At 40.2% G+C, this 12,696-nt stretch overlaps 1 protein-coding gene across 1 annotated transcript in view; it reads right to left on the reverse strand.

Moving 5' to 3' along the window:
* Positions 1 to 12,696, reverse strand: part of Dgkk (diacylglycerol kinase kappa) — a 124,730-nt gene that overhangs the window by 33,753 nt on the left and 78,281 nt on the right. Inside the window, exons 9-13 of the mRNA XM_028894036.2 lie at positions 10,067 to 10,250; positions 9,334 to 9,442; positions 8,505 to 8,644; positions 7,612 to 7,693; positions 5,373 to 5,464 (exon numbers count right to left, since the gene is read on the reverse strand). Coding sequence (XP_028749869.1) covers positions 5,373 to 5,464; positions 7,612 to 7,693; positions 8,505 to 8,644; positions 9,334 to 9,442; positions 10,067 to 10,250 — 607 coding nt within the window. The remainder of the gene's footprint in view (positions 1 to 5,372; positions 5,465 to 7,611; positions 7,694 to 8,504; positions 8,645 to 9,333; positions 9,443 to 10,066; positions 10,251 to 12,696) is intronic.

The raw sequence follows: 12,696 nt of genomic DNA on the forward strand, positions 1-12,696 counted from the left end.
AATCCCTACTGAATTACCACTGGATCAAGAAAGAAATAAAGAAATTGAAGACTTCCTAGAATTCAATGAAAACCAATGCACAACATACCCAACTTAGGGACATAATAAAAGTGGTGCTAAGAGGAAAGTTCATAGCACTAAGTGCCTGCATAAAGAATTTGGAGAAATCTCATATTAGCAACTTAACAGCACACCTGAAAGCTCTAGAACAATAAGAAGCAAACTCATCCAGGAGGAATAGACGACAGGAAATAATCAAACTGAGAGCTGAAATCAATAAAATAGAAACAAAGAAAACAATACAAAGACTCAATGAAACAAAGAGTTAGTTATTTGAGAAAATAAACAAGATAGACAAGCCCTTATTCTAAACTAACTAAAAGGCAGACAGAGAATATCCAAATTAACAAAATAAGAAACGAAAAGGGGGACATAACAACGGACACCGAGGAAATCCAAAGAATCATTGCATCATGCTTCAAAAACCTGTACTCCATGAAATTGGAAAATCTAAAAGAAATGGGCAAATTACTTGATAGTTACCACTTACAAAAATTAAATCAAAATCAGACAAACAATTTAAACAGACCTATAATCCCTAAGAAAATAGAAGTAATCATCAAACGTCTCCCAATCCAAAAAAGTCCAGAGCCAGACACCAATAACACAGGCACTAAGATTGACAATTAATAAATGGGACCTCATGAAATTGAAAAGTTTCTGTAAGGCAAAGGACATGGTCCACAGAACAAATGTCAGCCTACAGAATGGAAAAAGATCTTTACCAACCCTACATCCAGAGGGATGATTTCCAAAATATATAAAGAACTCAAGAAATTAGTTATCAACAAACCAAATAACCCAATTAAAAGTGGGGTACAGATCTAAACAGAGAATTCTCAACAGAATCTCAAATGGTCAAAAAACACTTAAGGAGATGTTGAACATCCTCAGCTATCAGTGAAATGCAAATCAAAATGACACTGAGATTCTATCTTACACCTGTCAGAATGACTAAGATCAAAAACAGAAGTGACAGCTCATGCTGGAGAGGATGTAGAGCAAGGGGAACATTCCTCCATTGCTAGTGGGAGTCAAACTTGTATAGCCACTTTGGAAAACAATATGGCAATTTCTCAGAAAATTGGGAATTCAGCCACCTCAAAACCCAGCTATACCACTCTTGGGCATATACTCAAAGAATGCTCAATCATACAACAAGGACACTGTGGTGATATTGTGTTCCCCAAAATATCGTGTACCTTAATAAACTTATCTGGGGTCAGAGAACAGAAAAGCCACTAGTTAGGCAGTGATAGCACACACCTTTAATCCTAGCATTCCAGAGATAGAAATCCCTCTGGATCTCTGTGAGTTCAAGGCCACATTGGAAAAAGCCAAGCATAGTGACACACGCCTTTAATCCCAGAAAACCAGCCTTTAATCCCAGAGAGTGGTGGTAGAAAGCAGAAAGATATATAAGGCGTGAGGACCAGAAACTAGAAGCATTTGGCTGGTTAAGCATGAGGCTGGTTAAGCTTCAGGCTTTCCAGCAGCAGTTCAGCTGAGAGCCATTGGGATGAGGACACGGAAGCTTCCAGTCTGAGGAAACAAGACCAGCTGAGAAGTTGACCAGGTGAGGTTAGCTGTGGCTTGTTCTGTCTCTCTGATCTACCAGCATGGACCCCAATAACTCGCCTCGGGTTTGATTTTATTAATAAGAACTTTTAAGATTCCTGCTACAGGACACTTGCTCAACTATGTTCATAGCAGTGTTATGTGTAATAGCCAGAACCTGGAAACAACCTAGATGTCCCTCAACTGAAGAATGGATAAAGAAAATGTGGTACATTTACATAATGGAGTATTACTCAGCTGTTAAAAACCATGACATCATGAAATTTGCAGACAAATGGAGGGAACTAGAAGAAAAACGTCCTGAGTGAAGTAAACCAGACCCAGAAAGACGAACACTTACTCACTCATAAATGGATATTAGTATAAATTAAGAGATAACCATACCACCTAAAAATCCACAGACTCAGAGAGGCTAGGTAACAAGGAGGGCCCAAGTGGGGACACATGAATCTTCCTGGGAAGGGGAAATAGAAGAGATCTCATGGGTTAACTGGGGGATGGTGGGGATGGGAACATGAGAGATCAGGTAGGGTGGGGAGTGGGAAGAGTACTGAAAGAGACAACTAGAAAGGGGGTGCATTTCAGGGTCAGGTAGAAACCTGGTGCAAGGGAAACTCTCAGGAATCTACAAGGATGACCCCAGCTAAGACTCCTAGCAATAAGTGGTATGTAGCTGGAACTGGCCATCTCCTTTAACCCAGCAAGACTACCAGTGCAGGAATTAGGACACCAACCTAGTCACAAAACCTCAGCCACATAACCTTTGACAGGAAAGAAACAGTCTTTCCTGCCTATGGCATATATGCTGGGGTAAGAGTGGCATAGAGATTGTGGGAGTGGCCAACCAATGATTGGTCCAGCGTGAGACCCATGCCACAAGAGTGAACCCACCCCTGACACTGCCTGGAGCACCAGGACCCAGAGGCTGTATGACCCTGACAGCTAGGATAGAACCAAACATGACTGAAGAACAAATGTCACAGTAATGATGCCTAATGATATTCTGCTATACTCAAAGATTGGTGCCTGGCCTAATAGTCATCAGAGAGGCTTCATCCAGAAATTGATAGAAACAGATGTAGACCCACAGCCTAACACTAGGGAATTCTGCTGAAGAGAGGGAAGAAGGATTGTAGGTGCCAGAGGGATCAAGGTCATCACAAGAAAAGTTATAGAAGCAACTAACCTGGGCTCATAGGAGCTCACAGAGTCTGAACTGACAACCAGGGAGCCTGCATAGGACTGATCTCATATATGACCATCAACATATATGTGACACTTGTGTAGCTTGGTGTTCTTATGTGACTCCTAATAGTAGGAGCAGAGGCTGTCCTTGACTCTTTTGCTGTTTTTTTTTTTTTTTTTTTTTTTTTTTTTTTTTTTTTTTTTTTTTTTTTTTGTGAGGGGGACCTATTCCTCATACAGAGTTGCCTTGTCCAACCTTAATACAGGAGAGGTGTTTAGTCCTACCACGACATGCCATGCTTGATTGACATTTATGGGAGGCCTGTCCTTTTCTGAACATAAATGGAGGAGGAGTAGATGGAGGGTGCAGAGGGGAGGTGATGGGAGAGACGGGAAGGAGAGAAAGGAGGGGAAACTTTGATTGGGGTATAAAATAAATAAATTTTAAAAATAGGAATGAAATCAATTAGAAAAACTTTTAAATTTTATAATTAAATAAAAATAGAAATAGAAGATACAAAAATAAATATGAAAATGGTTAAATATGGGGAATACAGGGTTAAAGGACTTAAATGGAACAGGGTTGAAAGATGGGACAGAGGAAGAGGGTAGTGAGTAGGTTAAAGAAAACTAACGATGTATGACAAACTATGGAAACCCACTTGTTAAGATAATTTAAAACTACAATTTTCAAGAAGAAACAGTTAGAATGGAATTACACTACATGGATGAACGATGTCTTTCCCAGAAGACATGGCTCATTATTTAAAATCTCATTGCAAGGCATGAGATACCTTCCTATGAGTTATTGGTCAGGGAGCACCAGCGATCTCCAAAGCAGTACAAGATATTGCCATTGCCCTTGGTTATCCACCATAACTACACGGTAAGATTCTACGAGGGAAAACGCCACATACTTTGGCTGCATGACATAGAGGAATCAATTCCAAAACACCTGGGAAACTTTCTCCTGCTGGTCGGTTACCTCTTACAGTGTCATAAGCTATGCAGGCTGCTGGGGAAGGAAAGACATCAATGACCTCATCTACTAGGGCTGGGTCCTGCATGCTACAATATCATCCTGTGAGGCAAGATGTGCCCACAGATGTGAAAGCGGCATGACTGTTATGGGGTAACTGACTGTTTTATGATTGAATTTGAGGCCAGATCCACAGGAAGTCATTTCATACACGTTACTGTAGCCCTCTCAAAAGGCCACAGGTTGGAAGGTCGTAGGCTCTAGGGTATAACCTGCTGATATGGTTTTGCTAAATGGTCATCTTGTCAAACTGCCTTCTAAATACATGTTTAAATCTTACAGATCTGGACTGCTCTCAACCTTGGTCATTTGGGAAGCTTCTTTTTGTAGTGGGCAAGCAGTTAATGCAGCATCTTCTAACTAAAGTCAATGTGATGAGAAGAAATGATTGATCGCACAGTACTAAAGGAGACACTTGTATTAATCCTACTACCACTAAAGCTTAGGGATATGGCAGAAGAGTGGAAAGGATGGAAAGGGTGCAGTGAAGTGCTATCTATCTTTTGGGCAGGACATGACTATTGTACTAAGGAGCTCACAGTAGCTTCAGAACATCAAGCCAGCCAAAATCCCAGCATAGAGCAAGTAGATGATGACCATGGCCCACCCCTTACTGAGAAGCTATTGGTAGTGAGCAGTTGCTGAAGGAGGGAGAATCACCTGCTTCGGAGGATGTGGCCACTGATAGGTTTCCCATACTCTAGTGGTTGGCCACATACCCATGCATATATGGGTAGCATTAACTGGATTAGTGGGTTATCAAAAAATAAATACATATATTTAGGGTAGTATTGGGAGGAGGATGTGAGAGTCTATGATGGGGTGAAATGAGGGTAAATAGAATTACATTTCATTGTATGCATACATGTATGAAATGTTCAAAAATAATATTTTAATAAGAAAAATCCTGATGTGTGGACAAGGAATGAGTCCCAGGATATGGTGTTAAATGAGTCAAACATTTTATAAAACAATGCACATTATATGCTACTGCCCATTTAAAATGATTGCTAAAATTTGGGAATAATTAAACTACAGGGCTACCAAGAAGAGTTTTGACACTTGTGCTTTTGATTTTGGACTGTGTGGATAGGTAAACTATAAAAATAAATAGAGCTTAAGTTGACAAATAATACAAATTTAAAATAAAAAGCAAGCAAGCAGGTACCAGCAGGCACTGAAGAGCTCTTTTCCAGGGCCAAATTAGAAAATAAGGGGTCTGTACTGTCGGATTATCTAGAAGGTTGTGTGTCCCTTCTGTGGCCTTCTTTCCAAATACCTGCTTGCAATTTTGTCTCTGTTTTCAGCTGCATGACTCCTCACTCCAATCTTATCTTTTTTACCTTAAATTTTCCACTCAGAAAATCTGTGCTGAGTGAAAATGATTAGAAAAGACAAATACATTCTTTCCTTGGCCTTCAGCCCCCAAGCTATCACAGTGAGCCTCATCTATCATGACCTCTGAAAAGCCTGTGATCCCCCAAAGGGTGAGAAGCAAAGAAAGACTGACCTAGTGGCGATGATCACCTCGGTGGCGTTCTTGGCCCTCAGGACTTTGTTCAACTCAGTGGTGGCAGAATCCAGGTGCTTGATGGCAGTAACCTAGGGAGAAACAGAGTGTTCAATCTCAGAAGCTTAGCGCTGTGACTTTACCATACTGCATCTCTTCAACCCACCCCTGACTGTCTTTACCAGATACTCAATTGCCTTTCTGGAAATAAACCCAAATAATTCTTGTTAAAAGTACCTAATGATAATCTTGGATCTAAAATCATTCCAAAAATGAGAGAGGAACTCAATGAAAAAAATCTCATATTATACAGATAATAAATAATAGATCTGTGATTCTGATTATAACTTTCCAATACCAGAAGTTTACTTTTTGAATAAGATTGCTAACAATACAGTTTCCACTCATATAGTACTGAGTATGTAACTGACTGTGTTCTAAGTTATATGTACACATCATTTTTATGTGCTCTCAATATCTACCCTGAGAGGTCAAGTTTACTTGTATGGCCATTTCACAGAAGAGAAAATTGAGGCACAAGAAAGGAATTATTGGGTAGCAGCTGTTAGATTTGATTCCAGGTAGTCTGACTCTTGAGCTGTATTCCCAATTACAAGTTATAATCCTTCCTATCACTTCCAGGTCCAAGCATCTGCCAACTCCTTACAATCATACTTTCTCAGTATGTTTCCATTTTGTCCAATTCTCCTCACCTCTGTTACCAAGTCACAAACCTCAGTCACCATCATCTCTAGTTTGAATAAAGTCAGCACTTCCCAACTGTTCTCCTTGCCTCTGATCTTTAGTCCTTGAGTTGCCTCCTCACACACCATGGACTACTACTCAGTGATGGGTAGTTGGTTGGGTTTGTGATAAAGCAAATATAATGAGATTTCAATGGTGGGCATTCCCATTTCAACTTCCCAATATAGTTGGAAGTTTGTATAATAAGTAAGGTGGAAAAGAAAACAGGCTGGGGAGATGGTCCAGTTGATAAGAGCACTTGCATTGAAAGAATGAGGAGCTGAGTTTGAATCCCCCGAACCCACATAAAAAAGCCCAGCCTGGTAATATACACCTGCAGTTCCAGTGATAGTGAGATAGGAGGCAGAGACAGGCAGAGCCCTGGAATCTAGTCAGCTAGCTGGCCTTGCCCACACTGTGATATTCCAGGCCAATGAGAGACTCTAACAACAGGGTGGAAGGTGCCTAAGGACCCGAACCAGAGCTCGTCTCTGATCTCTGAGCACACTTCTATGCTATGCACACGTACACCTATCCCACATCTATGCGAACAAAATCCCCCCAAACTCTTCTAGAATTCTCATTGCTCTTAGGAGAAAAATCGAAATTTCTTACAGTGCTTTATTAGCCTTTTCTGGGTTGGTCCCTGATTACTTCTCTTGTCTCTCATTTTGTATGTTCCATCCCTGGCCACTCTGCCCTGGACATTATGAATGCTTTTCAGTCCTGTTAATATGATACACCCTTTCTTGTCTTTGGAACAGTATAAAAACAGGCCTGTGATAGTTTGAATAAGAATGGCCCCCATAGGTTCATATATTTAAATGCTTAGGGAGTAGCACTGTTTGGAAGAATTAGAAGGTGTGGTCTTGTTGGAGAAAGTGGGGCAGGGGGAGGTGGGCTTTGAGGTTTCAGACAATAATGGACTAAACCTCTGAAATTGCAAGCCAGCCCCAATTAAATGCTTTCTTTTATAAGAGTTGTTGTGGTCATGGCATCTCTTCAGCAATAGAAACCCTAACTAAGACAGGCCTCCTTTGTTCTTTTTTCCTAGTTATTGCTGTTTCTTGGGTCTAACCTGAAATGGCACTCATTCTGGATATTTTCCATGACACATCACAGAGGGACATACAGACATACACATAGCACTTTATCAAAACTTTACCTTTTCTACCTCTAAGTAGACTCTGAGCTCCACAACAAGGGCTATATTATCCTTTATCTCCCAATGTGTAAGAACATTTACTAATACAGTACCTCATATACAGTAGTTATTCCACAAACAATTTTGAGTGAATGAATGAATAACTAAAATTACTTTACATCCCTAATGCCTAACATATCTGTAGTAAATAGCTACTGATTAATGTCTCCTGTCCTCAGAGATCTTACCCTCATTGAGTCCATAGAAATACTACATATTCTTTCTAGGCTTTTCTTCATGTTTCACTTGTGATAAAATGATTGCTCTGAATTATAGCTCACCAACAATTACCTCAAATTGTGGTATATCCATTGTCTCCCGTCCTTTTAGCAGTGGGAATTGTCTGGGGTATTCACGGACCATCACACTCCATCTAAAATAAAGTTTAAACACAAATATTATTTAGGTGCCTGCTAATTACAAATGAAATCAGTGCTTCATAGTACAAGAAAGAGTTCAAACTACTTATGTGTTTGGGGAAGAGGGCTAGAGAGTGTACTCAAGCAGTATACCTAATCTCAAAGTATACATAAGAGAGGATTCTGCTTCATGACATCCCTAGGTTAGTGTGATGGAAGGAATTTTTCTCAGGACTCTCAGAAATCAGTGTTTTTTCAACCAGAGGTAGCACCATGAGCACCAGAAATATGTTTATGAAATACTTATGCCAGATCCTTGCTCAAGATCTACAGAATAAGAATCTTTGTCATGATCCTAGATTTGTATCTTGAAAACCCACACCTCACTATAAAAGTCCTATTTCTCAGGATATAGGATGACAATATTCTCTCTATTCTCTGAAGCAGAGAAAAATATCAGCCAACTGGTGCTGAATCTCCTCCCCGACCCTTTTTTTTTTTAAAGTTTCTCTGAGAGCCTGATAATACTAGAGTCTTTCTCAAGAGTAAGTACACTTCCACTGGACAAGTGATTATGCATTTTGGAGGACACTCAGCAAACTCTTGAAGTGTATCCATGAAGCTTCTACTCTATGATCTTTAAGGGGGGAAGAGGGGCTTCTACAATATTTGAGGGATATATGGCTCTCTGGTTTCTCAATAGACAAGACCTTCCAAATGAGCCTGTACTTTCCCAAGGGAAATGGCACTTCAAAGGGGGCTGGTTTGTGGACTAAGATGATAGAAATAGAAGAGGCATAAGTATACGGCCTTTTGGTCACTCACCTGTCTAAAACCCTCACGTGAGCCTGCTCTACTCTGCTGAAAATATCCAGTGGTGAGTCGCTTTTATTCCAGAATGCTCCCCAGCCAAGGACACGAGAGAGGTCATTACCAGTTCCAAGTGGGATGATTGCCAGCTGACACTGCAAGAACAAAGAGAGACACTCATTCAGACAGTCCTTCCACCATGTTTCCCTCACTGAACGACTTTGAGAAGGATTAGAAAGGCACAGGCCTTACAGCCAGGAACTTTAAAGGATCTCTTTATAGTAAGTATAGCAGGAGGGGATTTGGAGTTGAATGGTATTTTCTCAAATGAATTGGACCCCATTCCTAATAATAATAATAATAATAATAATGATAATGATAATAATAATGATAATCTACTCAGTTTCTCGGTTATTGCAAAATTCATAGCTATAGCTGTTTGAGTTGGAGTCCAGCAAGAGAGATGCTGGATTCTGGATTCAGAAGAGCAAAGGGCTGCCTAGAGATGGGGAAAATTAGAGGAAAGTTTATGCCCCTCTAGAGACTCAGAGAAGAAAATCATTGCCCTCTCAAGAAGAAAATTGGAACATTCTTCTTTTTCACCTCTTTACTTTGAAGCCTAGAGAAGGCTCATTCTTTACACCCATTCCTTTATTTCTCCTTCACCCAGATACAGAGAATTGTCTTAAGTGAGCATGTTTAGATTGGTCAGGTTAACTATTAAGCTTGTAGAAGATATGTTTGTAGATAGGATAAGTGCAGACTTGGGACTTCTTGGAATAGATAGCTCCACCCCACCCCCACTCTTTCCAGCAATAGTTAACTGACTCAGCCAGGGACTTACCCTATCATGCAATCCAAAGGCATCAATCGTAGATAAGACCCAGCTTACGCTGCCATCTCCACCACAAACCAGAACACGAAAACGAGCAAAGTTCTTGAACATACAGATGCTGCAAGGAAGAAGAAAAAAAATGAAATAATTTCATGAGTAATTGGAATTTGTAAGTATTTCTTATAGTATGTCAGGACCTAAAGACTCCTGCTTCAGCACCCTTCTAACAAGGCCACTCTGCCTTCTCTTTGCATTAGCCTCTGACTCTGTGTATATTTGTGACCCCAGCTTCACAAGGTAACCTCCGCAATCAGACCTTGCCTCAACTCATAGGATTGTGTGCTTAGCCTTCCTCTGGAAGCCACTAAGAATCTAATCATCTGCTGAGTCCCGGGAAGAACACTTTGCATAGCTGTCAGGGGCTCACAGGAACCAGCACTGGATTGTCAAATGATTCCATAAGAAAACAAGTCTGTAGTGACAGCCCCTTTGCGTCTTCCTCTGATGTCAAAGGGCACAGTTTTCTGTCTTGCCAATGGGAAAAAGTGAAGCAAGTTTGGGAGCAGGAAAAGGGACTGAAGAGATTTCTGGGAGGGGCAAAAAAGTAAAATATTCCAGAGTCATATATTTGCGTATCTGCCTGGGTACAAGCACTAATCCCAGAAAACAATTCTAGCCTAGAATGTAAAGGGGTAGTAGACTGTTCTGTATACCCAACCATACCACCTTAGCCCATGCTTACCCTGCTTCAGGTCCACCCTTCGCCAGGTCAAATACTTGAGACGGATTAAGATACTGCTTGAATTTTCGGAGAAAGACGATCCCTTGATGATCTCCACTTTTGGAGTTGATGAAGATGAGCAAGGGACAGGAACAAGTCAATGGCCAATCAAGATTCCAGAAGTCAGGCGATACCACTAATTGGCCTGATAAACACACAAGAGAAAAAGAAAAAGGGCAATTGAGACGAGATAAGATATGATCTAGCATCACATATTTTACAGAGACTTTCTGAGTACCATCCCCAATCCTTTGCTATAAAGGAGTAGAGGAAAAGCTAGAACATCATTAAAAGTGGAGTAAACATGTTTTCTCTACTATTTCTGGGTATTCCCCTATCATTTTCTGAGAAATTATTATATACCAGATATCATATTAGATATTATTAGGAATATAGCCCTTGACCTGAAGCCAAGGAGATGGACACATATACAAGTGAGCATGCTGGAAGACAATTAATGAAGAAATTGCTACACCAACCAAAGATTTTTAAAACTTTGTGGGAAAAAATGAAGAAAATACTGAGAGCCCAAGAGGAGGAGCAGCCCTCAAGCTAGGCCTCTCTGTCTGGTCCACCTCAGTTCTCACAGTGAGAATGGAGCAGGCCAAGAGAGAAGGGAAAGAAAAATAGCCATTAAACCAGGAGCTACCTAACAACACAGTTCCCAGCAGAATGATAGATCAATAGAAGGTAAAGCCAGGAACTTTAATCGCATCTCTAAGGCTAACAAAGAGCGGTCTACATTATTGCACCAATTCCATGGCAGAATGAGCCTACAGATAAATTGTATGAATGAGAGAGGGGTATTTAATAATCTCCAACATTGAAGTCACCCACAAAGAAGTGGGGTTATACTAGCCAAATAGTAGTCTAAATAGTCAAATCCAGCCAGTGTGTGGTAAGTCTTAAAGCCTATTGGCAAGGAGCTAGGCAGTGATAGTCTTCTGGGAGAGGGATTATCAACAAATACCAGGTCCTCAAACATCTGAGCTCATGGCTTGTTGGGAGTACTCCAGAAAAAAATAAACATATAGGGCAAAACTCATGTTACTCACTCCTATGTAGGATGGGTATGCTGAACATAAAAAAAACATCTGTTGTGCCTAGCAAAATCAAAGGTAGCTTCCTCTGTGGGCTGGCTCCCACTAACTGGCTGCTGGTTTTGGAAGGCATCCTAAGCAGTTATGCATCACATTATCAGGGCCTGGCAGAACTTGCAACTACAGGAGGGATCTACTATCTTTCCTTAGCAGCATAGCTTGGATGTAATTACTTTCCATGAACAAATGCAATATACCCTTATCAGTAATTCTTAATGAAAGGTAAAATGCTATCAAAATAGTAGTTCTGTCACATTAATTAATTCATTCATGCATGCATTCATTCATTCAACAAATATGTATTGAGGATGTTATCTGTGCCCATTCTTGTTTATGTTGGTGGACAAAATACAATTCTTATTTTAATGAAAGCAAGATAAATATAAAAGGTAATGTGTTATGAAGAAAAAAAACATAGAAAGGGAGTGGGGATTGTTCTTTTAAACAATGTGGCCAAGGATAATTCTCTGGGAAGGTTATATTTAAGATGATATTCAAATAAATGGAAGGAGTGTGTAATGCAGACATTTGGAGGAAGAGTGTGTGTGTGTGTGTGTGTGTGTGTGTGTGTGTGTGTGTGTGTGTGTGTGTGTTTGAGAGGACAAGAAAAAGCACTAAAACCTGAGAGGGTATGCTAGGTTGTCTGGGAACAGTGTAATTGTTAAAGAGTGAATGAGGGGGAAAGTTGAAGAGGATGACGTCAGAGAGATGACAGGGGCCAGATAATATGATATCAAGATGCTTTAGAGGAAGCAATGAGATAGAAATGTGAGATTGAGACTACAAAGTAAAACATTATAAGTCAGGTCACAAGATGTTCTTGCTGTATCCCAACAAATAATGCAGACCCCAAGATATATGGTTTGAATATGAAATATCTCCCACAGAATCACGTGTCCTTAGCTGGAGGTGCTAGTTTTTGGAAATTGTGTAATCTTTAGAAGGTAGACATGTTGGAGAAAGTGGGCCACTAGGTTAGCAGGCCTTTTGAGGGTTATAGTCCAGCTGTCGTTCAAGCCATCTCTCTGATTCTTGGCCTACAATGATGTGAGTAAGCTCACATGTTGCTGCTACCATGGAATCACCCACTGCCATACTTTTCCCACCATGATGGACTGGACTTTATTCCTCCAAACTGTGAGCCAAAATAAATCCTTCTGGCTTTAAGTTGCCTCTTGTGATGTATATGTTCACAGCAATGAGAAAAGTAACTAATACACCAACTGAGATGAGGGATATAAGAAATTGAGATCAGAGAATAGATAGATGCAAGATTTTCTTATAAAGAATTTGTATTTTTTTTTTAGAGAAAACTACTAGCCTATGTGAATATATTTGCCAGTCAAGAATTAAGAAACAAGAAAGTGGGGATTTAGCTCAGTGGTAGAGTGTTTGCCTAGCAAGTGCATGGCCCTGGGTTCAGTCCTCAGCTCCAAAAAAATAATAATAATAATAAAAAAATTAAAAAAAAGAAAGAAAGAAAGAAAAAAA

The sequence above is a fragment of the Peromyscus leucopus genome, chromosome X (genome assembly GCF_004664715.2).
Source record: "Peromyscus leucopus breed LL Stock chromosome X, UCI_PerLeu_2.1, whole genome shotgun sequence".
In the NCBI taxonomy this organism is placed as follows: Eukaryota; Metazoa; Chordata; class Mammalia; order Rodentia; family Cricetidae; genus Peromyscus; species Peromyscus leucopus.